Raw genomic sequence first — 26,790 nt, forward strand, 5'->3', positions numbered from 1 at the left:
CAGAAGTTCTTCAAAGGTAAATTATTTTATTTGAAGGCTTTTATGTTTTTGTTAATGTTGCGTGCTGGATGCTAACGCTAATGCTAACGCTAAATGCTAACGCGAAATGCTAACTCTAGCTAGCTACTTTTACACAAATGATTGTTTTCCTATGGTTGAGAAGCATATTTTGAAAATCTGAGATGACAGTGTTGTTTACAAAAGGCTAAGCTTGAGAGATGGCATATTTATTTCATTTCATTTGCGATTTTCAAAATAGTTAACGTTGTGTTATGCTAATGAGCTTGCTGATAGATTTACACAATCCTGGATACAGGGGTTTTTTCATAGCTAAACGTGACGCAGAAAACGGAGCGATTTGTCCTAAACAAATAATCTTTCAGGAAAAACTGAACATTTGCTATCTGAGAGTCTCCTCATTGAAAACATCTGAAGTTCTTCAAAGGTAAATGATTTTTTTGAATGCTTTTCTGTTTTTTTGTGTAAATGTTGCCAGCTGAATGCTAATGCTAAATGCTACGTTAGCCATCAATACTGTTACACAAATGCTTGTTTTGCAATGGTTGAGAAGCATATTTTGAAAATCTGAGATGACAGTGTTGTTAACAAAAGGCTAAGCTTGAGAGCTAGCATATTTATTTCATTTCATTTGCGATTTTCATGAATAGTTAACGTTGCGTTATGGTAATGAGCTTGAGTCTGTATTCACGAACCCGGATCCGGGATGGGGAGATCAGAAAGGTTAATCAGCTTCTTGATATACCACACCTGTCAGGTGGATGGATTATCTTGGCAAAGAACAAATGCTCATAACAGGGATGTAAAAATTTGTGCGCAACATTTTATAGAAATAAGCTTTTTGTGCGTATGGAACATTTCTGGGATATTTTATTTCAGCTCATGAAAAATGGGACCAACACTTCACATGTTGCGTTTATATTTTTGTTCAGTATACATTTTTAAGATACAGCCAATTTTGACTTTCCAGCTTGGCCACATAGTGAAAATCCATGGAAAGCCAGGAGGCCTATGTATGACTCACCGTGTCTCCAATCTTGAGGTCGGCACACTTCCTGAGGCCTGGGAGAGGCTGTCCGTCCTGACAGGTGGCAGTGAAGGACAGACTGAGGTCTTCAGGTTGATCCCACACGATCAGCTCCACCTTGGACCGGATGCTCTGGAGGGAGGACACAGACACAGAGAGAGGCTTGAATAAACTCACAAAAGCATATGCTTTGAACACAAAAACATAGACCTTTATGAATAAGTACTTTTGACCTTTACATCAAAGTAGTAAATGTTTGATTTATTTGAAAACAAGACTGGTCAACTATCCAAACACAAGTCTGATCAAAGACTAATCAATAGATCACATGAGAGTTAAAGTATCTCTGTATATTAGAGTTGGCACAGAGGTTCCCTGGTGGTTTCTATACTATCTGAATGTTACTTTTAGGGTTGCAAAAAGTCGGAAACTTTCCGGTAAATTTCTGGAATTTTAGGAAATGTTCCATAGGAAGTTAAGCCCGGGAATTTTGGAAATGTTGCTTAAATTCATCAAAAAAGTTGGCTTATAACAGTGAACCTTTTTTTGTGGGATACACACAAGGCAATTCTAGGTCTTGTGGCATATTATGGTTAAAATATCCCCAATTCAATAGAATTGCAACCCTCTGCATGCACAGTGCATTCTTCCATCACATGTGCAGTGCACTCTTCCATCACATGTACAGCTGCTTCTCAAGATCTTGCACACTACTGAGATGCTATTGAGGGCACACTACTACACTGTCTGAGCCAAGGACTACATGCTTTGTTTTGATTACAATACTGGGTGGGGTGAATATATTTTATATGATATACATTATTTTTTGTTAACTAGTAAATAGTAGTCTACAGCAAATTGTGTTTAACCTCTTTGATCTCTAGGGGCGCTATTTCATTTTTGGATAAAAAACGTTCCCGTTTTAAGCGCGATATTTTGTCACGAAAAGATGCTCGACTATGCATATTCTTGACAGTTTTTGAAAGAAAACACTCTGCAGTTTCAGAATCTGCAAAGATATTGTCTGTAAGTGCCCCAGAACTCATTCTACAGGCGAAACCAAGATGATGCGTCAACCAGGAAATGAGCAGAATTTCTGAAGCTCTGTTTTCCATTGTCTCCTTATATGGCTGTGATTGCGCAAGGAATGAGCCTACACTTTCTGTCGTTCCCCCAATGTGTTAGCAGCATTGTGACGTATTTGTAGGCATATCATTGGAAGATTGACCATAAGAGACTACATTTTCCAAGTGTCCGCCTGGTGTCCTGCGTGGAATTCGGTGCGCAATTGCCAGCTGCTTGTACTTTTCCATTGGATTGAGGGGAGAAACCATGCGTCCAAGAACGATATATCAATGAAGAGATATGTGAAAAACACCTTGAGGATTGATTCTAAACAACGTTTGCCATGTTTTCAGTTGATATTATGGAGTTAATTTGGAAAAAAGTTTGCGTTTTGAGGACTGAATTTTCGTTTTTTTTTGGTAGCCAAATGTGATGTATAAAACGGAGCTATTTCTAATACACAAATAATATTTTTGGAAAAACTGAGCATCTGCTATCTAACTGAGAGTATCCTCATTGAAAACATCAGAAGTTCTTCAAAGGTAAATAATTTTATTTGAAGGCTTTTATGTTTTTGTTGAAATGTTGCGTGCTGGATGCTAACGCTAATGCTAACGCTAAATGCTACGCTAGCTAGCTACTTTTACACAAATTATTGTTTTCCTATGGTTGAGAAGCATATTTTGAAAATCTGAGATGACAGTGTTGTTTACAAAAGGCTAAGCTTGAGAGATGGCATATTTATTTCATTTCATTTGCGATTTTCATGAATAGTTAACGTTGCGTTATGGTAATGAGCTTGAGGCTGGATCTGGGTTTGGGAGATCAGAGAGGTTAAATAATTTCTAACTTGTTAACAATTTCTGCTAGTTAGTTGTTGCTACCATGTGGGTTTTAGCTTGCTTGAGCCTACTAACTGAGGAGTGTTAATTCACCTGTTTCCATACATGTTTCATTTTTTTTTTATTTAAGTATCTTACAAAGGAGTTGTTTAATCGAACTGCTTAAATATTTATCTGTACATGGAATTAAATTTTTTTTAAACATTTTTTTTCTTCTAATCTTTACAGGAAAATGCCACGAGTACTATCTGATGTGGGGAGACGTTTCACTCCAGCTAATGTAGAAAGAAAAGCTGTGTACATTTGCAAATACTGTGCCAAATCATATGTGAAGGATGCAATAAAGATGCAGAATCATGGCCAAGCGCATAAAGATCTCTCAGCGCTCACAACAAGCAACCTCTGACAAAAAAACTTCTATTCGAGGTGAAAATGATGAATCAGACACCTTATCGATATTAACAGCTCATGGTCCTCCTGGAATCAGAAGTTTTTTTTTTAATCAATGGAGGAACGTAGTCAGAGAAATGCTGATGAATGTCTTACTCAAGCTGTGTATTCAACTGCTTCACCTCTGATGCTCACAGGCAATGTGTATTGGAAGAGATTCCTGAATGTTCTTCACCCAGCATACACCCCTCCAACCAGACATGCTTTATCTACTAATTTGCTGGATGCAGAGTTCAACAGAGTTCAAGTGAAGGTCAAGCAAATCATAGAGAAAGCAGTCTCTGATGGGTGGTCGAATGTTTGTGGGCAAGGAATAATTAACTACATCATCTCCATCCCTCAACCAGTATTCTACAAGACCACAGACACAAGGGACAACAGACACACTGGTCTCACATTGCAGATGAGCTGAAGGCAGTCATAAATGACCTTGGACCACAGCAGGTATTTGCACTGGTGACAGAAAATGCTGTGAACATGAAGGCTGCTTGGTCCTAGGAGTCCTACCCTCACATCACACCCATTGGCTGTGCTGGTCGTGCATTGAATCTGCTCCTCAAGGACATCATGGCACTGGAAACAATGGATACACTCTACAAGAGAGCTAAGGAAATGGTTAGGTATGTGAAGGGTCATCAAGTTATAGCAGCAATCTACCTCACCAAGCAAAGTGTGAAGAATAAGAACACCACATTGAAGCTGCCCAGCAACACCCATTGGGGGTGGTGTTGACATCATGTTTGACAGTCTCTTGGAGGGGAAGGAGTCTCACAGCCTGCCGATATGGACAGCCCCATCAAGAGGATCCTCCTGGATGATGTATTTTGGGAGAGAGTGGTAAGCAGCCTGAAACTCCTGAAACCTATAGCAGTAACCATTGCACGGATTGAGGGAGACAATGTCATCCTGTCTTATGTTCATACTCTGCGCGCAGATGTAAGAGAATAAATCTGTATTGCCCTGCCCACTTCACTGTTGCTCCAATCAGAGGAAACTGCAGTTCTGAAATACATCAAAAAGTGTGAAGAGATGTTCAGGCTTCTGCCTGAAGCCCATATATGATGCAGCGTACATGTTAGACCCCAATTATGCTGGCAAGAGCATCCTGTCTGATGCAGAGATCAACCAGGCCAATGGTGTCATCACTACCGTGTCTTACCACCTTGGCCTGGATGAGGGCAAGGTTCTTGGCAGTCTGGCGAAGTACACTTCCAAGCAAGGGCTTTGGGTTGGAGATAAGATTTGTTGGCACGACTGCCATATTGCATCAGCCACCTGGTGGAAGGGACTTTGTTGATCTGAGGCTCTTTCCCCTGTTGCCTCCATCATACAAATCCCACCAACATCAGCCGCCTCAGAGCGCAACTCGTCCTTGTTTGGGAACACACACACACACACACACCAAAGCACGCAATAGGCTGACCAACAAGGGTTGAAAATTTGGTAGCTGTCTGGGAAAATTTGAGGCTTTTTGAGCCTGACAACAAGCCATCCCCAACAAGGTTGGAAAGTGACAGTGAAGATGAGGCCTCATAGTCTGATGTTCAAGAAGTGGACATTGAGGAGGTCCAGGGAGAAGACATGGAAGTCTGAGAGGAAGACAACCAAAGCTTTAGTTTCTAGACTATCATTTTACAGATGCATGTTGAAAACATTTTTGGGAGATGCGATGGATCATTGGGGATCATTCAATATTCCCTTTCTTTGTTGTTCAATAAAATCATCCCATGTGAAGAGTCAACTCATTTAATTAAAGTTCAATTCGTAACTAAATTGTTTTTTAAATTTCTATTGAAAGGATTTCATCATTTGCAATTATGTCTACTTGATAAGGTAAAAGGTTTATGCCTCTGTCTTCATATTCATCTTCATACAACTCTCCTTCCGTGGCCTCCAATTGCTCTTAAATACGAGTAAAACTAAATGCATGCTCTTCAACTGATCGCTGCTTGCACCTGCCCGCCCAACATCACTACTCTGGACGGTTCTGACTTAGAATATGTGGACAACTACAAATATCTAGGCGTCTGGTTAGACTGTAAACTCTCCTTCCAGACTCACATCAAACATCTCCAATCCAAAGTTAAATCTAGAAATGGCTTCCTATTTCACAACAAAGCCTCCTTCACTCATGCTGCCAAACATACCCTCATAAAACTGACCATCCTACCGATCCTCGACTTCGGCGATGTAATTTACAAAATAACCTAAAATACCCTACTCAATAAATTGGATGCAGTCTATCACAGTGCCATCCGTTTTGTCACCAAAGCCCCATATACTACCCACCACTGCGACCTGTAAGCTCTCGTTGGCTGTCCCTCGCTTTATACTCGTCGCCAAATCCACTGGCTCCAGGTCATCTACAAGACCCTGCTAGGTAAAGTCCCCTCTTATCTCAGCTCGCTGGTCAACATAGCAGCACCCACCTGTAGCACGCGCTCCAGCAGGTATATCGCACTGGTCAACCCCAAAACCAATTCTTCCTTTGGCCGCCTCGCCTTCCAGTTCTCTGCTGCCAATGACTGGAATGAACTACAAAAATCTCTGAAACTGGAAACACTTATCTCCCTCACTAGCTTTAAGCACCAGCTGTCAGAGCAGCTCACAGATTACTGCACCTGTACATAGCCCATCTATAATTTAGCCCAAACAACTACCTCTCCCCATACTGTATTTATTTATTTTGCTCCTTTGCACCCCATTATTTCTATCTCTACCTTGCACATTCTTCCACTGCAAATCTACCATTCCAGTGTTTTACTTGCTATATTGTACTTACTTCGCCATGGCCTTTTTGTTTTTGCCTTTACCTCCCTTATCTCACCTCATTTGCTCACATTGTATATAGATTTTTCTACTGTATGTTAGTTTTACTCCATGTGTAACTCTGTGTTGTTGTTTGTGTCGAACTGCTTTGCTTTATCTTGGCCAGGTCGCAGTTGTAAATGAGAACTTGATCTCAACTTGCCTACCTGGTTAAATAAAGGTGAAATAAATAAATAAATATGATATGGTAAATATATCCAATGCAAAAAAACATCTACATTTAAATGGTATTAATATTAATTCCCATATATTCCCATTAATTCCCACGGAAAGTTTCCACCTCTGAATATTCCCCAAAATGTGCAACCCTGGCTACATTTTTCCAGTACCCCTGGCACTGGATCCACTCAGAAACACCACCACTCAGCATTTTATAATGAAACCAGCAAGAACCTGTAATCCAATCTGTTTCTGTTAGCAGTTGGGATGGAAAAGAGAGAAACATGGAGAATAGGAGAGAATAAAATGCCTTGGTTAAGCAAGGTTTATAATGGTTTATTCTGTCTCTTATGATCCTACCCCACAGCGGTTCGGTTGGCATGGATACGGAGTGTGTGTACAATAGCGTGGCTTTTCCGCTACGTGCCAGCCGTGTCTGTATTTTACGAGAGTATGTGTTCTCTCCAACGCATCACAGCTACAGAACTGTGACAGGAGGGTTATCAGAACCATGCCAGGCTGGCATATACCCATGACTGATTGAACCATGCCTGACTGACAGACAGATACCCATGACTGATTGAACCATGCCTGACTGACAGACAGATACCCATGACTGATCTCTGCCTTGCTTTGGCCTGTATTGGGAAAAGAACACAATGAACTGAGAATGACTTTTTCTTCTCTGATAACAAAATGTGTTGAAATAGCTAAATTGCTTATGCGTTGAAACCGCACCACCCTCAATAAAGACCGTGCTACGAAGCCAATGTTGTGGTATCTTGACAAGTGAATAGATGTACAGAATATAGGCAACACTTTGCTCGCTGGTGGTCATCCATATTTGACAGTCTCAACACTTTGTTTGCCATAATTACCAGTTCTAGAATCAACTCTTGTGTACTAAACTATGCAAAAACAAGTTGTTCCTCTCAATCTCAGAAAGTAAAATGCTTGGCTGACAAAAATGACACGGCTTGATTGGAATTGTTTTAAAGGAAAACTAGACTAAAACAAGAAAAAATATTCAAAATACACAGAGAAAGACATTATTTCATCCCTTAAATAGTACAAAAGAGTGAATTATTTACAGTAACTGCCTTCCTGCAGCGCATTAAAGACACAATCTGCCATTTCAACAGCCTGAACGCCACTTTGTTTGGTAAGCTGAGAAATGGGGCTGGGGCAATGTAGCCTAACCACTCAAATCAGACTGGCTGTAAGATCCCTTCTATGGCCAAACAGGAACCACAGTGGCAAAGTAGATATACGGTGACCTAGAGTCCGGTTTTAGTCAACAGACCACAGCACAATAATACAAGACGGAAGGAGGATGGATGATTTGAGAATGGATTAGGAGAGTGTCTGCTATGACAATCATAAACATTAACGTCAAATTATAATTCAAGATCATTAGAGGCCCCGGCTTAACTTTGGTATAATGAAGATAATAGATTTAGCATGACCCATCAATTAGTCTGGTGGGAATTTAAATCTCTGGTCTTATTTTTTCCATAATTGTGGTGTTTCTTGTTCCATAGAACCAAGGGAAAATGAAATTACAATTCTAAACAAGGACAAGATGCAAATCTCCTAGCACACCAGCCTGTTGCCGTTTTTCCAGCATAGCAGTGACCTCAATTAGAACCATCTCAGCAATGTTCCCAGGACAAATATTTATCAACCTTATGAAAAACTAAACTTGCTGCACAATGAGTTTCTCTTCTGTCCCTCAAATTGACTCCTTGGATTAAAATACACAATAATTAAAAATTACACAAGAATGTGGATGCCTTTCAGCCCCTTCCAGAATCCTTCCTTCAAAGTACTGGAATGCTGGAATCTATTTCCTGTGTGGTGGACTGGGGAGTAACAGGAGGGTCTCAGTCTCGGGATTTGGGCCATAAACCTGCTTCTTGTTCTGTGACCATAAAGTGCTAGACTAGTGCGGAGTTACAGACACAGGGCTGTAGCGTGTGACAGAAGTAAACCCCCAGAACCCCACACTAAATAGAAGGGCTGGGTGAGGGTATCCATCTCTAATGCTAAAACATGAACATTCAATACTTCCTCTTCTCCTCTTGAGACCAGGGTCAAGTTCAGTAGGGCACAAAAAGGAAAAACAACACGTTCAGGGAATACCTGTCTTTTCCCCTCAGTTTCAAAATGTTTTCAACCAACATCCGTTTCAAAAGAGGACAGCTGAGACTCTTTTCTTCTAAAGCACACACAATCTGTGCTCCAAATGGAAGAGAACCCTCCTTTACTTACATTGTAGGCGTTAACGATGAGTTGTATGATGTTCTTGGAGTCCTGATCCAGAATCTCCACTGTGGTTCCAGGTATCAGTGCTGTGAAATTCTGCATAAACACAAGATAGAAGAAATGTTATTAAATAAACAAATATTTGCACAATAAAGGCCCCTCTACACACCAAACTGTACACACCAAACTGTACACACCAAACTGCACACACCAAACTGTACACACCATAAACACCAAACACACAGCTAATCTCAATACTGAACATACAATTCAATAAAAAAAGATATACCTTGTAAATGACATACAGCCTTTTTGTCACAGCGAAGATGAGATAGATGTTGTTTGCAGCCAGCTTCTCTCCCAGTAGAGCCAGAGAGGGGTAGTCCTACAGAGACAAATCTTATGTTAGAGACATTTCTTTAAAGTTCTCAATAGTTTAGCTTCCATCTCACCCCGTCAGGAAGTTAGCGAAGAGAAGCGATTTCTCCCCTGATTCCAGTGTAGTGTTTACGTTAGAGTCCCCTAACATTTCCTTTCTCACCAGCAGAAAGGACAAAGAACACTGAAGTGGTTTAGACCTATGAACTTACAGCTCTGCACTAGAGTTGTGCATTAAAATGTGAATCCTAACTTCCACTTAAGTCAAATGTTCGCTATAGTGAAGGTATGAATGAGTGAAAATGTTTAAGCATTGAATAAATAATCACTTTCTCACAATCAGATTAGAGATTTTTGGCTTCAGTAAGCCTATATCATAGTGTACATCCAAATCAATCAACAGTGAGAGTTACACTTGAAATGGACTGTGACAAACATTTGCCTCTGCACCTTCTCCAGTTCAACGGTTTCCCTGAAAAACAGAGCTCTGTTCTAGGAAGTGCGTATTCCTTTCGTCCCACAATCAGATGAGAGAGGAGAACCCTACAGAACCTACAGAAGCCCAGAGCATCCAATGACACAGAGCAAATAACTATAGAAACATTTAGCGATTCCGGGAGAAACCACCCGAATACCAGAATATTTTTATTCACTTAGCCAATTTTCATATTATTGAGTTGGATTGATTGAAATTCACATGATGTTAATTATGTTTTCATTACATTAGCTCTTTGGACAAATAGCGATAGCTATGTAAACTCAAACTGTGTGCATGAATATATCTTTGTTTAAATCAAACTAAATGAAAAACAATATCTGTTTAGCATGGTTTTTCGAATTTCTTTATGCCCTCTCTCAAGACATTTAACTTTCTAGTAATTTCTTATCCACGGCGACTTACAGTAGGGAGTGCATGCATTATCATACTTGTCCCCTGTGGGAATCAAACCCACAACGCTGGCGTTGCAAGTGCCATGCTCGACCAACTGAGCCACATGGGACCATTGCTGAGCTCTGTTGTCTAAATTAACTTCTATGTGAACTTTCCCTGAGATAATTACAGCTTTTAACTTGCACTTCCTGTGGCTGTCAGGAGATAAGCAGCTGCAATAAGACATGAAGTGAGTTCCCAATAAAGTAAACAGGAGCTCCAGCGGAAGCAGAGCCAGGCAGACTCATGCGCCCGACAAGTTATCTTTACCTCAAAGCAAAGTCCATTCTTGAGAGGTGCCGCTTGAGTAGAGAATTTCAATATCTATTGAATAACCCAAGCAATATATCACAATGGCAATGTGGATAATAACCATGTTATAATGATGTCAGTAATGTTACAGCTCTAGAGTAACCATGTTATAATGACAGTGATGTTATAGCTCTATAGTAACCATGTTATAATGACAGTGATGTTATAGCTATAGAGTAACCATGTTATAATGATGTCAGTGATGCTATAGCTCTATAGTAACCATGTTATGATGATGTCAGTGATGTTATAGCTCTATAGTAACCATGTTATAATGACAGTGATGTTATAGCTCTATAGTAACCATGTTATAATGACAGTGATGTTAAAGCTCTATAGTAACCATGTTATAATGATGTCAGTGATGCTATAGCTCTATAGTAACCATGTTATGATGATGTCAGTGACGTTATAGCTCTATAGTAACCATGTTATAATGACAGTGATGTTATAGCTCTAGGGTAACCATGTTATAATGATGTCAGTGATGTTATAGCTCTATGGTAACCATGTTATAATGACAGTGATGTTATAGCTCTATGGTAACCATGCCTCTTGTCTTACCATGTTGGTGGAGCCACTGTACTCATTCTTCTCATTCATGTGGCACTCCCCATCATGGGGCTGGACCAGCCCTCCCAGCTTACCGTCCAAGGCCAGGTGAGGTACATCGTCTGTGGCAAACACCAGCAGGTGGAAGGCCTCCTTCCTCCAGCCTATCCTCTCCTGCACAGGGGAAAAGAGATGGTCACATCCCTGAAAGTCTTAGAGACACCTAACTTGGGTCTAAATTAGTCCCCTCCATAGTAGGCTATGTGTAAATGCACAGGGGATAAGTCCGTGAGATCAAAACAGACGTGAACATACAGGCTTAATAACAAAAAAGGTGTGTTCCCCAACTGATCCTAGATAGTTATTGAGGAATTGTTTATGGAATTTATTTGAGATATAACTGTTCTATAAAGAGTTTGTAAAAGACCTTGGCACAACAACACAACCTCTCAGCTATACAGAGAGCAACAGTTCCAGACCCTATAAAACAATATCACTTCACTAAGCCCAGGAAAGGAAAACCCTATCACTTTCCACCAGCTTGACAACCACTGACCCACAGATAAACAAGGAGGGTAACACAAGTGTTTTATCCAGAACAAGGCCATTGTCAACGGGAAGCAGAGGCCAACAAAAGAGTACAGAAGCAGAGAGCGCATTAGTCTCAACACAGTGATGAGTAATGGCTTGACACTAAACAAACCTGACCTTTCACCAGTGTGTAGGCATATAAAGGCACCCATGTGATGCCCAACTCAGTACATTATGTGCCACAGTACACAAAAGAAAGAGATGTGAGTTTGCACACAGTCTTTTTGAACAGCATGCTAGATGCATCCCTGTCATATTCAGCTATGCCATACTTCGAATGTGTTTTGGCTGGAGTTGTAGTTCAGCATGTGGGACAGCATGTGGGACATGTTACCATGCCCATTTGCTATTTACGTTCCTTGAAGGGAACCCCTTGTGTTTTTTTTTTTTTACAGGGGAACAAAGAGGTACATATATATTGAATGAATATTCTTCAATTGGTCAACAATGCAAATTATTCATCATTCACAGTAAGTGAAACAAAGATATGAAAAACGTTTTGACCAACCACCAACTGTCCAATCCAAGGTGCTACACCCAATTACATGGTAGAGCTGGGAGGGAAGGGAGACATTCTCTTCCAGTAAAAACAATTAACTCCTGTTCAGACAACAGCCCAACACTGGGATATGACTGGGCCTGTTTCTCTGTTAGTGAGTCAGTTATCTCCTTATTTAAACAGCTGCACCAGACTACAATTCCTGTTCAACCCCCTGGTCAATAGTGTTTGTGACTTGGGTTAATTAGGCCAACAGTGAAAAAAAAACTAACCGGGAACAGGAAGGAACTACCTAGACTTGTCCAATAAGAAATGCATATTTGAGTTTTCCATTGTGTGTGCCAATGAACACTACCAGGGCCTAAATCCATCATGTCTGTCTGACTGACAGCTCACAGGGAAAAAACTAAAAGGACTTAACTTACAGCAGACCTGGTCCTGATTGGTTAGGGTTAAGGTTAGGGTTATAGGTTGACATGCCAGTCAGTCACGTCCCTTCAGTCGCACCGTGGCCTCAGCTCACCTTACAGACGGCAGCCTGCAGGATGGCATCGAAGCCTCCCTCCGGAGCGTCCCTGTTGCGAGACACCATCTGTTTCTGTACTTCCTCGTTGAAGCGATCCACTTTGTCAGTCAAGGAGAGGAGGTGGCGGAACCCGAAGGAGGGGACACAGCTGGGGAACAGTTTGTATCTGTGGAGAGAGAAAGTTTTAAATAAAATGTTTAACTACATAGAGGATGCTATGCATGTAACCGACCTGGCATTGTTTTTCTGATTGAGCTTGTCTGTCCCAAATGGAACCAATTAAATGGTCCCAAAAGTGCCAACCCTGCCCATCTGGCACATCCACACAGGCTCTCCTTCAGGAAAACTATTTGAAATACTGTTTCAACCTAGGTCTGTTGGCTACATTGAGGATGTGTACGTAATGTAAATAAAACAGTTTCTCCAAGAGGAAGACCTCGGGGACATTCTAACACACCCTTCATCCTGGAGGAAACACAGATCCTGAATTTGAGTCATTTGTATAGCTTGTTTTTGCAAGGGGGAGAGGGCAGGGCTGTGTTAAGGACGATGTTATGATCTGTCCTCTGCGTCTTTAATGTTTTCCAGCAGTACTGTCTCTTTGACTGTGACACACACAGTCCACACGCAGGACCCAGGGAATAACCTAACTGGGAAGTAATGTGTGATGATGTCAGTAAGTTAGTGCAGCGTTAATCTCACCTCGGGGAAAATGTGGTGTGTGTGTGTGATGTCTGGTCCCTTTCAGCCTGCCATCATCATCCACAACAAGCCTCAGCATCACTAACCTTACAGTATGAGGGCAGTGTCCATTTTGTGTCTGTTGGTGACAGTTTCTTAGTAAAAAATAGAAATCTGCACTTGCACATCAAAAACCACAGTCACAACATGGACCAAAATTAAACTGCAATCCTCCTTTTTGATTCTCAATCCTACACCCAAACCCATGACCATGCTACTGTAAGTCAGTAGCAGTAGTGCCCTTTCTGAGTCCTCACCCATTGCAGGGGTTGTCCTGGTACTTGCGGGCCGTGTAGGAGAAGGGGGACATGTTCTTGTCGACAAAGGATCCGAAGCCCAGTCTGAAGTTGCTGGTGAGTTTCCTCATCTCATCGGCCAGTTTGGTGCCCAGGTTCCTGATGGTGTCCAGGTCATCCTTCATGGACAGAGACAGGTCCATCAGGTAGTACAGGTCCACTGGGTAGTCCTCCACTTGACGCACCTGCACTTTGAATGATGTCTGGTCACCTTGTGGGAGGGGATATGGATAACGTGTCATTGCTTTAGTAGGCTGACAAATCAATCAGCACACAAATTGTTCTGCTAGGTTGCCTTTTTACGTTTTGTTTTTTTCTCGTACAGCTCAGGACTCTCCAAATCCTTAGGTTCAAACTCTGTTGCCTTGGCAGCACATTGTGGTCTGAGATGGTGAACTAGGCTTACCTTATATTGCATGTAAAGTGGGTAACTTCTCCTGTTTTCATGCCATACATGAAACAAACCAACTGGACTACTAGGCTAGGACTGGAGGATTACCTGGTCGGAGACTGAGGGAGATCTTCTGGGGCATGATCTGGATGACATCATACTGGGTAGGCCCAGAGCCTTTGGAGCTGAGGGGTTCGCTCTTCACTACCGTGGTGCTGCTACTGGGACTCTCCATATGATGGGCTTCACAGCCCCTCTTCTGCAGGTTCTGACGCAGGTCACACCGCGACATCAGGGTCCTCGCACTGCCAAACTTCTGACGGAAGAACAAAACAAATAGCGCCTGTAATCCCGTGTAGAGTTAGCACACTGGTCTGACTCAGACCTGGCTTCAGTTGAGTATGGTAAGGGAAAATAGAGGAGGTGGGAATCTTTTATATTATTATTTTAGTTCTAGGTCCTCTATAACAGGAGGTATGTAGACACTCCACTATAAACAGAGATCAACAATGGTTCCAGAACTGCACTGGTACACTGACATGTTTTGGCTCTTTGAAACAACATGCCATCATCACTCCTGAGTATATAGAATATTACAGAACCATATGAGAGTCCTCACCTCACGCACACTCAGCCAGCTATTGGGTTCAGTATGCCACATTTAGAAATGTAGTGTGAGGATTACTACTGTCACCACGTGGTGCATCATAAACCCAACAAGTTGGAGGAATGTGGCACGTGCCCTACCTCTTGCGCACACCAGGCACAGCTTGGATGGATGATGAGGCATTCTTCACAAGACATAGCGCTGCCACTCATACACACATTCAGGCCTGAAAGTAGAAAAAGTCAAAGTTACCAACATTGTTCCAGAGATTCTATTTGATCATTCATGACATTTGATTACTAGCCAATGAAACTCAGGACATATGCATTAAAGTCACAGTCTAATAAACGATGTAATACAATAGCCTACTATTTGACACATTACATTCAGTTTGATTCGTGCTAAAGCGCGCAGGTAGGATATGGCAAATTACAATTTAGTCTTGAATTATTTCTTACGCGTCAGAGTGAAACATAGACCTTTGAAGCGATTAAATAACTATAACTGATGACCACCGTTTAGAAATAGCCTACATAATTCAAATAAATATGATTTGGTTTCTATTGAACATGCCATACTAATAAAGGCATTTTAATTCATTATATTAATAGTGCCTTGGTCCTCCTTTCTTTTTGATGACCAATTTACCCCTTTTTAACAAAGAGCACCTTCTGTCTACCAACATGTACTATTGTGTACCTTAGTAGCGCTTCCCTTCCTCCTCTTTCTACTAAATAGGATTTATACTTCAATGCAACATGACAATAATCTCAAACATTTCAAAGAGAAAGACTGATAACTAAATAACATCACCCTTTTGTGGTTTTCTAGTGTATATGGCAACATTGTTGCAGGAGATTCGCAGCTACTGTAACAACTGGCCAGATGTTAATACACGTATCGTTGCCTTCTAAAATGAAAACTAGTCAGCACTTTCCCGTGGAATACTGCCATTATAGGCCATTACAAGACAAGTTTCTCGAAAACTGGGTATCAAAACATTTAAGAAAAACGTTCTTACCTTGTGCAACATTGTGAATAAATATTTCCAGAATCATGCAGCCAAGAGCTGTACGGTACAACAACTGCCACGGGTTCCACATAATTTCCTCGTATTGGACCGTTATTCAAAAGTCTCGTTTCGATAAGTTTTCTGGAACGTTTGTGGCACTAAAGTCTACAGTCGAACCTTTCGATAGATCCACGTTCTGTCCTCTCCGTCGGTGCAGAGTAGTGAACAAGTCTTTGTCACATTTAAACTCCAGCAAAGCGAATTGGCCCGATAATGTTACGCGGCCTCTAAACAAACATTGCAATTCATTGTCCCTCAGAAGTATTCCACATAACAGAAACAAAACAATATTTTTTAAATACTGGGTTCCGAGTCAAGAGCTGTGATTTTTGCAAATAGTTATGCAGAGCCGGCCTATCATGTTGTCCGTAGTTCACCCATAGCCGACAGCCTTGGTTCTTGTTTTCCAATATTTTCCCATCCGTTATAACCCCTTATTTGGTGTGTAACAATTCCCTTGATAAAAATGAAATGTAGGTACAAGTTTGGCCTAAACGTAGAATAGAATTCCAGCTCACGAGAATAGTTTACCCCTACCCAACAAGTTTGTTCTTCAGTCCCCTGCTGTGTTCAACGCTTTGCCAGTTGGAGTCTCCGCCCACTTGCCGCTGGTGGGTTGAGTCTCCGCACATTTCCAAATCGGGGGGGTATCCGTTAACCCCTTTCTTTGTTTACCATTCCACACCAGTTCGCGTTGTCTATCTCCACCAGACTCGCTCAGGACACAGGTTGAAATATCAAAACGAACTCTGAACCAGCTATATTATTTTGGACAGGTCGAAACATTCATGGACATTTAGCCAGCTAGCCTGCTGTTGCTAGATAATTTGTCCTTGAATATAAAAATTGTGTTGTTATTTTACCTAAAATGTAAAAAGTTTTTTGGGGGAATTCTCTACTCCTACAATTAATCCACACCTAGTCAGTTTCTAGTAATCTCTCATAGTTGTCTTCTTCTTCTGGGGATTTTATATGGCGGTTGGCAACCAACTTTAAGATGCTTTACTGCAACCAACTGGACTGGAATGTGAACCTCAATCATCTTTCAATCACCCACATTGGTATATGGTCATAAAAAACAACGAGGGGATGGGTAACGTAGGCCTGACAGTGCTTCAGGTGTCTCAAATAGAACCAAGTTCTATTTTAGCGCCTGTCTATGCAGACGCTCGTTGATATGCGAGAGCAGTTAGGATGACATTTTTAAATAAAAGCCCATTTATGCTCGATCTGAAAATGTGGACGGAGGCTCCGTATGTAGGGTGTAATGCAATTGCGTAGCCTCCAGAGGCATGCAGAGGCCAAATTCAGCTTCGTACCGCATCGCCTCCCAAATTCGTGACAATGCGGAGGGCTCCCTATACAGTGGCCTCCATCATTCTTAGATGGAAGTAGATTAGAACCACCAAGACTCTTCCTAGACCTGGTTGGCCAGCCAAACTGAGCAATCGAGGGAGAAGGGCCTTGGTCAGGGAGGTGACCAAGAACCCGATGGTCACTCTGACAGAGCTCCAGAGTTCCTCTGTGGAGATGGGAGAATCTTCCAGAAGGACAACCATATCTAAAGCCTCTCCACCAATCAGGCCTTTATGGCGGAAGGAAGCCACTCCTCAGTAAAATACACTTGACAGCCGGCTTGGAGTTTGCCAAAAGGCACCTAAGGACTCAGACCATGAGAAACAAGATTCTCTGGTTTGACGAAACCCAGATTGAACTCTTTGGCCTGAATGCCAAGCGTCATATCTGGAGGAAATCTGGCACGATCCCTACATTGAAGCATGATGGTGGCAGAATCCTGCTGTGGGGATATTTTTCAGCGGCAGGGACTGGGAGACCAGTAAGGATCGAAGAAAATATCAACTGAGCAAAGTACAGAGAGATCCTTGATGAAAACCTGCTCCAGAGCACTCAGGACCTCATATTGGGGCAAAGGTTCACCTTCCAATAGGACAACAACCCTAAGCACACAGCCAAGACAACGCAGGAGTGGCGTTGGGACAAGTCTCTGAATGTCCTTGAGTGGCACAGCCAGAGCCTGGACTTGAACCTGATCAAACATCTCTGGAGAGACCTGAAAATACCTGTGCAGCGATGTTCCCCATCCAACCTGACAGAGCTTGAGAGGATCTGCAGAGAAGAATGGAAGAAACTCCCCAAATACAGGTGCCAAGCTTGTGCCAAGCTTGTAGCGCCATACCCAAAAGTCTCCAGGCTGTAATCGCTGCCAAAGATGCTTCAACAAAGTATTGAGTAAAGGGTCTGAATACTTATGTAAATGTAAAAAACCCACATTTGTGACAATGCGGAAGGCTCCGTATATCGTGCATTCAGAAGTATTCACATCCCTGGACTTTTTCTCATTTTGTTACGTTACAGCCCTTATTCTAAAATATATTTTTTAAATTCTAAAAACGTGTTTTTGCTTTGTCATTATGGGGTATTGTGTGTAGATTGATGAGGGATAAAAACAATTTAATACATTTTAGCATAAGGCTGTAAAGTAACAACATGTGGAAAAAGTCAAGGGGTCTGAATAAATTCAGAATGCAATGTGTAAGAGCCACTTTATGCTTGATCTGACAATGTGGTTGGAGCCACCATATGGATGGTGTGACGCAATTGCGAAGCCTCCGGAGGCATCACCGCATCGCCATGCACTTCTCAAATGTTGTAACATTGCGGAGGCTCCGTATAGCTCCGCATTGACATGATTGATTGATGGTAGGTGAGGGCAGGAGGTCCTGTATAAACACAAACTCACTTCCTTGACAACTTCCACGCTGCTCCGTGAAACGTAAGAAGTATAAATGCCATGCAGAGGCCGATTCACTGTAAATATTGCATGGCCAATGCAGACACTGGATTGACCATGCAGGGCCTTTAATATGTATGTGTAAAATTATTTTGCATGGCTGGTGCACACAACGCAGCCGGTGTGATCAGCGTGTAACGTACCTGTCAAACTCATTCCACAGAGGGCCGGGTGTCTCTGGGTTTTCGCTCATCCCTTGTACTTTATTGATTAATTGAGGTCACTAATTAGTAAGGAACTCCCCTCACCTGGTTGTCTAGGTTTTAAATGAAAGGAAAAACAAAAAACCAGCAGCCTCTTGGCCCTCCATGGAATGAGTTTGACAACCCTGCTTTAACACGTTGCATTGAAACCTTGGTAGCTGACACACAAATCCATGATATTGACCTACAATAGTCAACAAAGAATAGGCAGTATGCTACTGTAACAGCAGTAAGGTCACCATACATTTTACATTTAGGGCTGTGACTGCCATTTGAGGAAATAGGCTTATTGAGGATATTGAATTAGGCTCTTGGCCCAGTCTATTGATGATATAAAGTGAGAATTAAGCTATACAGTATAGTGTCTTCCACAAAAACTGTCTCGCTTAGTCAATACATAACCTAATTGCCTTATTGAGCACAGTCAGCAGTCATGTGATGTGATCTCTGTTAAGTGATACGATAGAGCGTTTGTACAGTGAATCCTCATTATCCAGGGAGCACATGTAATCAGCACTCTTTTACATATGCATTGATACCCCAACGGTTCACACCTCACTAGAATGGCTCAGTCGAATATTTTGTCAAGTATTCGGTGATCAACAAAAACCTGGAAGCTTGCGCCACCTGCTGACCATAGACAGAGACGTGCGAGAACATACACATGATGAGAGATGTGCAGGGGTGAAAGTAAGGCGTACTGGTAAAACAGCCTATTATAATAAATAAAACAAAATGTCAAGAGAACTGTAGGCTATTACACCATTATTAATCATTGCTGCATGTCAGAGGAGTGAAAAATTAGGGAATGGACTTGAAAACAGGTTGTATAGCCTGCTTACCATAGTAAACTAAACATAGTGGATGAGTTGCTTACCTCATTCAAATGAATCAAAATTGACAATAAATTTAGTAACCTGTGTTTAAAAACAAAGGACGTGCTTATCGTGTCAGCAGGTCAGAGGTCATGTCTACGATGGTCTTGAGGGGCAGGCTGCTGAGGAACCCCTACTGCTTGGCCCTCAGCTCCAGCAGTGCGTCTACAATCTTCTGCTTCCCCACCTCGGGGTGGCGCTCTGACAGCGCGGCCATCAGCGTATTGAAGCTGCCCATGGTTGTCCTCTTTTGGATGCTGAGCTGCAGGGGCTGGAGAGAGAAAAGCCAGATGAGAGCAGAGATCAAAGACATGGGAGAGAGACAAGGATTATGGGCAAAACAATTTGGGAGCAATCCACGCATTGCAACATATTGAAAACAAATCATATTTATATCTACAATCCCTGATTACAAACCAAAACAATAACAAAACTGTAGAGAAACGTTCTACCATTGGTAGGAAGAGTCCTGTCCCCCTAACCTTCAGTCAAGTGGTAGTCTAGGTGTTGTCTTGTAGTCTAGGTGTTGTCTTGTAGTCTTGGGGGCCTGGGGCGTCTCCAGATAGCCCTGTCTTTGTGCTGGCTGTGGAACCTGACTGCTGCTGTTGGGTTTGCCCCCTGGTCCTGACTCTGACCCTGGCTCCCAGTGTTGCTGGGTCAGTGGATGTGAACAACATGCACAGTTTGTCCCGGCATACTGTACCCGTCCATCTCACGCACTGCACTCTCAGCCATCTTTGGACCACTCATGGTCACTTTGGCAACTCTACAGGAACTGAGAACGTAGGTGAAAACATTCACATGTAGTCCATTCGTTCATGTGGAGGGTTAAAGCCCTTGTGAATACAAAAGTCTTTCTGCTATTGATCTAGTTGTAATTATGTTGACATCTTTGTGTAACAACAGTTACAGTGCCTTGCGAAAGTATTCGGCCCCCTTGAACTTTGCGACCTTTTGCCACATTTCAGGCTTCAAACATAAAGATATAAAACTGTATTTTTTTGTGAAGAATCAACAACAAGTGGGACACAATCATGAAGTGGAACGACATTTATTGGATATTTCAAACTTTTTTAACAAATCAAAAACTGAAAAATTGGGCGTGCAAAATTATTCAGCCCCCTTAAGTTAATACTTTGTAGCGCCACCTTTTGCTGCGATTACAGCTGTAAGTCGCTTGGGGTATGTCTCTATCAGTTTTGCACATCGAGAGACTGACATTTTTTCCCATTCCTCCTTGCAAAACAGCTCGAGCTCAGTGAGGTTGGATGGAGAGCATTTGTGAACAGCAGTTTTCAGTTCTTTCCACAGATTCTCGATTGGATTCAGGTCTGGACTTTGACTTGGCCATTCTAACACCTGGATATGTTTATTTTTGAACCATTCCATTGTAGATTTTGCTTCATGTTTTGGATCATTGTCTTGTTGGAAGACAAATCTCCGTCCCAGTCTCAGGTCTTTTGCAGACTCCATCAGGTTTTCTTCCAGAATGGTCCTGTATTTGGCTCCATCCATCTTCCCATCAATTTTAACCATCTTCCCTGTCCCTGCTGAAGAAAAGCAGACACAAACCATGATGCTGCCACCACCATGTTTGACAGTGGGGATAGGGTGTTCAGGGTGATGAGCTGTGTTGCTTTTACGCCAAACATAACGTTTTGCATTGTTGCCAAAAAGTTAAATTTTGGTTTCATCTGACCAGAGCACCTTCTTCCACATGTTTGGTGTGTCTCCCAGGTGGCTTGTGGCAAACTTTAAACAACACTTTTTATGGATATCTTTAAGAAATGGCTTTCTTCTTGCCACTCTTCCATAAAGGCCAGATTTGTGCAATATACGACTGATTGTTGTCCTATGGACAGAGTCTCCCACCTCAGCTGTAGATCTCTGCAGTTCATCCAGAGTGATCATGGGCCTATTGGCTGCATCTCTGATCAGTCTTCTCCTTGTATGAGCTGAAAGTTTAGAGGGACGGCCAGGTCTTGGTAGATTTGCAGTGGTCTGATACTCCTTCCATTTCAATATTATCGCTTGCACAGTGCTCCTTGGGATGTTTAAAGCTTGGGAAATCTTTTTGTATCCAAATCCGGCTTTAAACTTCTTCACAACAGTATCTCGGACCTGCCTGGTGTGTTCCTTGTTCTTCATGATGCTCTCTGCGCTTTTGACGGACCTCTGAGACTATCACAGTGCAGGTGCATTTATACGGAGACGTGATTACACACAGGTGGATTGTATTTATCATCATTAGTCATTTAGGTCAACATTGGATCATTCAGAGATCCTCACTGAACATCTGGAGAGAGTTTGCTGCACTGAAAGTAAAGGGGCTGAATAATTTTGCACGCCCAATTTTTCAGTTTTTGATTTGTTAAAAAAGTTTGAAATATCCAATAAATGTCGTTCCACTTCATGATTGTGACCCACTTGTTGTTGATTCTTCACAAAAAAAATACAGTTTTATATCTTTATGTTTGAAGCCTGAAATGTGGCAAAAGGTCGCAAAGTTCAAGGGGGCCGAATACTTTCGCAAGGCACTGTATGTAGTTTCAGTCTACACTGAGGTTGTTGCTGCCTGATAGTTCTCAAACCAGAGCATTACTTCGCCCTGTAAAATTGGACAGACAGTGAACTTTTATTAGGATCTTCTGCTCTCTGGTGGCCACATTACTCACACTTTCCCAATTCCATTCTTTACTTGATTCCTCACATCCTATCTCCTTGCTTCCTTTAAAACAGAATTGGAGAAGAAGGCCAAAGGGGAGGGACCTTGGACCTTCTCCAAAACAGTCTCAAGGAATTGAGAAAAGATTAATTGAGTAAGAGACATCGTCTCATACTGAGGCTTACCTCCGTTACATCACAGGGTAGGCATAGGAAGGAGCTCTGATCCTTCTCCTTTTCCCTAATGTCTCCTAAAGGAAAATATAAATGAATGTTTAAACACTTCTTATGAACGTGTTGTGTTTGTGTTATGAATGTGTTATGAATGTGTTATGAAGTCCTTATGTACCTACCGATAGGTAGTGTTAGCGAAACATCAAATTCAGCTATATTCAAATACTGAACTACGACCCAATCCCAAACGATGCACTTTGAAACACTTGAAACTCAAACATCTGTGTATGGAAAATCTTCTGTCCGTCATGCAGCTTTTTCCACTACCCAAATACTTGCCATTTTCACCCTCCTCCAAGACCACAGCCAGACCTCCTTCCTTCAGTGCCCCACCTTCAGGCCCAAGGTCCTCCGCTGCCGTGTACCATGCCTCGCTGGAGTTGTGGTCTTTGGTTCCACCTGTTGAGTGTGAGAGTTAGTAAATCCAGGTGGATCTGAACCAGCTCTGAGAACACTGTGGAACACCATAGTGCAACGCATTGCATGTTTATTCATTCAACATGTCCATGGATGAGTGAATAGGTCTCGTTACCTGGCCCCCCGGTTGTCCACAGGCTGCTTTGGGAGGAGGATGACTGCCTTCCCAGACCTGCTTCCCTCAGTCTCCGGGTGGACCACTGGACCTTTCCCCCTATAGGACCCTCCTGTCCTAAGAACCGATGAAAGAGACTGGGACACCAGTCTGTTTAACTCTCCCTCTTCTTCACCACCTATACTGACGTCCTCTACGCGAATATCCCCTACCTGAAACTACTGGGATCTCCTATCTGAGGCACTGGAGGATAAAAAGAATAAAATTTCAACAACAGCCAACTCGATTCATTTATTTATTTATTCATCCATTCATTCTTTAATTCATTAATATACCTACCCAGACAGAGCATTTCCCAAAGACTCGTCAATTATCTGACTGCATAGTACAACCCTAAATGTACTGAGAGGAAGGAGGGGTACCAGAGGATGCTCAACTGTAGGGTGGATGTAGATGGTCCCCGAGGTGATCTTCTGTGAGTCGACAGACAGGAGTCTGAGCTGGTCGCGGGGTACCCGACAGGACCTGTCTCATCTCTCTGTCGTCCACCTTCAGGACCTGCGACACCTTCTGGTGGAGTCTGGTGTGCACTGAGACTGATCCATCTTGGTTTCGCCTAGTGGGGGTGTCTCGTTTGAATGAGGTGTCCCCTCATTTACTTGCTTCATACATGAGAACAATCCCATCCTAATCCATAACACTGTGATAGTTAACATTGTTATTTGCTGGCTCGTACCTCGAGGCCTCCTCCTCATTAGCTAGGATCCCGGGGCAGTTGTAGTAAATCCAATCACAGTACTCGCTGCAGTCTCCTGTGCAGGAAGACACTATACTGCCTTCAGGTGGCGCCGCCTCCTCTGCTCCTCTGGGCTGCCCAGTGCTTCCCTTGGTGACCACGAGTGACAGTGAGTCGTCACAGTCCGGCTCCGCTGACTGGCTGGTGTTGATGCTGGTGTTGGTGGTGTTGTTACACAGTGGTGCAACTTTCACTGGGGATGGGTCCCCCCCAGGTTTTATCAATGGAATGTGATACAAACAAGGCACTGGTGTGCTTTAGGACCATGCGTACTCCTCAGAGAGGTCGGGGAGGCTGTTTGGAGTGTTTATCTGACATACATTTTTATAATAATAATAATGTCTCCCCACTTCGAAAACCAAAGTTGCACCCCTGTTGTTACACTCAGTGCGGTCCATCCTAGTGCTGTTGAAACTAAAGTTCTCTGGAGGAGTCTCCTGGTCCAACATGGGGAAGTCTGCCGTCTGGTCGTGCATGGACATGGAGATGACCATGGACTCATTGGTCATGGATGGCAGACAGGCTCTGCATCTCCAGCTCCATATCCAGAGAGAAGCTAGCCTGGGCTGACGGGTCCTTACACACCACCAAACTACTGCTGTTGCCATCCTGCCACCCTCCTTCCTCCCACAGCTGAGACAGCAGCTGGACCTAGGTGCAGTGCCCGTCCTGTCGGCCTGGAGAATCCTCTGTGGCTCCAATATGGCTGCCACTGGTATCACCACAGGCTGACTGGAAGCTGTCCTGTAGGCTGACTAGACAGCCCACCGCTGGGGTAGTGAAGGGCTGCTGAGGCTGACAGGCCCTGAACTGCGGTACTGTTCCTGCTGCCACCTGGTGGTAGACTGTCTGGACTCCTCCGTGCCCTGAACAGTTGAACAGATTTAGATCTTCTTTCATGTTGTTGGGAAGAGGAACAAAATAACATGGTTGTATCAAAATAAAGAAACAATGAAGCTGAAGCAAAACAACTTTGATGCTGTTGTGATGAAATCAATGTCCCTTCGTGGGATTAATGAAGTCCTCCTCCTACTCCTACTACTAGTACTACTACCGCTACTACAACTACTACTACTTCTACTACTACTTCTACTGCTACCACACCTACTACTGTCTACTACTACTACTACTACTACTGTCTATTACTACAACTACTACTGTCTACTGCTACTACTTCTACTACTACTTCTACTGCTACTACAACCACTACTGTCTACTACTACCACTACTACTACAACTACTCCTGCTACTACAACTACTACTTCTACTACTAATGTCTACTACTACTACTACTACTTCTACTACTACTACCATCTACTACTACTACTAGCACTACTACTACTTCTACCACTACTGTCTATTACTACTACTAGTACTACTACTGTCTATTACTGTTACTACTACTAGTATTTCTACCGCTACTACTACTATTACTACTTCTACTACTACTGTCTACTACTACTACTACTACTACTTCTACTGCTACTACTACTACTACTTCTACTACTACTGCTACTACTACTACTACAACTACTACTACTGCAACTACCACTACTATTACTACTGCTACTATTACCACTACTATGACAACTACTCCTACTACTGTCTATTACTACTACTACTGTATATTATTACTACTACAACTACTACTACTGCTACCGCTACTACTACTACCGCTACTACTACTACCACTACTACCGCTACTACTACTACCGCTATTACTACTACCGCTACTACTACTGCTACTACTACTACTACTACTACTACTTCTACTACTGTCTACGACTACTGTCTTCTACTACTACTACTACTAATACTTTCTACTACTACTGTCTACTACTACTACTCCGGCTCCTCCTCCTCCTACTGTCTACTCCTCTTCCTCTTCGTCCTCCCCCTCCTACACCTTCTCCTCCCCCTCCTCCTACTGTCTACTCCACCTCCTACTTCCTCTCCTCTTCTACTACTACTGTCTACTACTCCTCCTCCTCCTACTACTACACCTCCTCCTCCTCCCTCTCCTACTCCTTCCACGACTACTGTCTACTCCTCCTGCTTCGTCTCCCCCTCCGCCTCCCTATCCTCCTCCTCATACTCATCCTTCTTCTCCTACCCTCCTCTTCCTCCCCCCCTCTCCTCCTCCCCCTCCTCCTACAACTACTCCTCCTCCTCCCCTCCTCCTCTGCCTCCTACTCCACCTCCTCCTCCCCTCTTCCTCCTCCTCCCCTCCTCCTCCTACTACTCCTCCCCCTCCTCCTCATCTCCTCCCCCTCCTCCTCCTACTCCTCCTCCTCCCATCCTCCTCCTCCTCTTCTCCCTCCTACTCCACCTCCTCCTCCTACTACTACTCCTCCCCCTCCTTCTCCCCCTCCTCCTCCTCTCCTCCCCCAGTTTATATTTGATAAATGTTATGTTATCAAATATAAACTGTTATAAAAGTATAAGAAAATGATTAATTGAGTAAAATATACAGAGTAACGTGAGTATGGTATGTAGGCTATTCTTCCTTAAGGATAATTAAACCGGGGTTAAAACAGAAAATAGTTCAAAGTCAAGCAGAGCCATAACTCAAGCAGAGCCATTACGTTTCACATAAACCAGTTGTCTGGCTACTTCCAGAGCAGGATGCCTCTGCAGAAGCTGATGGAATACTCCTTCCTCTGTGGAGAAGAAAGTTGAGGGGAAGGACAACTAATCTGTTGCTCAGTTTTACTGAGTCTATAGTAAGTAGGCTATGTCAATAGAATTAATATTTTACAGTCATTTGGTATCACTAGGTAGGGATTCTATACAACTGTTTAGAATATAATGACACAAGTGGGAGCTTTCGTTCTTGTGTTGCTCTGTAATACATTTGTAATACATTTCCTGGTCCCTGCTGTACTTTGTATAAACTTCCTGTCCTCTACAGGCAGGGATAAGTACCAACCCAGCAGCTTGGGGTCAGCTCCTGGAAACGGGTGACATTCACCAGGTCAAACACAGACCTGTAAACGTACGGAGTTAGGCCTACGTTGCATCCCGATTCTCCAAACTACATACTCTAAATGGGTTGGACATAATATTATTTATTTTGTATTAAAATGGCCTAGCTCAAGTTAAAAAGTGAACATGCATTCCATT

At 42.7% G+C, this 26,790-nt stretch overlaps 1 protein-coding gene across 4 annotated transcripts in view; it reads right to left on the reverse strand.

Annotated features, from left to right (window-relative positions):
• LOC110501818 (integrin beta-5) overlaps positions 1-20,174 on the reverse strand; it is a 95,694-nt gene extending 75,520 nt beyond the window's left edge. The window contains exons 1-10 of one of the 4 annotated variants that reach the window (XM_036959234.1): positions 19,924-20,174; positions 19,484-19,712; positions 14,620-14,705; positions 13,981-14,185; positions 13,443-13,692; positions 12,442-12,610; positions 10,841-11,002; positions 8,945-9,040; positions 8,662-8,751; positions 1,043-1,177 (exon numbers count right to left, since the gene is read on the reverse strand). In XM_036959234.1, the coding sequence (XP_036815129.1) occupies positions 1,043-1,177; positions 8,662-8,751; positions 8,945-9,040; positions 10,841-11,002; positions 12,442-12,610; positions 13,443-13,692; positions 13,981-14,185; positions 14,620-14,691 (1,179 nt within the window). In that variant the 5' untranslated portion in view covers positions 14,692-14,705; positions 19,484-19,712; positions 19,924-20,174. Of the gene's footprint in view, positions 1-1,042; positions 1,178-8,661; positions 8,752-8,944; positions 9,041-10,840; positions 11,003-12,441; positions 12,611-13,442; positions 13,693-13,980; positions 14,189-14,619; positions 14,706-15,500; positions 16,226-19,483; positions 19,713-19,923 lie in introns of those variants that run through there. The other 3 variants (XM_036959233.1, XM_036959232.1, XM_036959231.1) reach the window with 3 other exon arrangements.
• Between the last annotated feature and the right edge of the window lie 6,616 nt (positions 20,175-26,790).

Source organism: Oncorhynchus mykiss, chromosome 22 (genome assembly GCF_013265735.2).
Source record: "Oncorhynchus mykiss isolate Arlee chromosome 22, USDA_OmykA_1.1, whole genome shotgun sequence".
Lineage (NCBI taxonomy): Eukaryota > Metazoa > Chordata > Actinopteri > Salmoniformes > Salmonidae > Oncorhynchus > Oncorhynchus mykiss.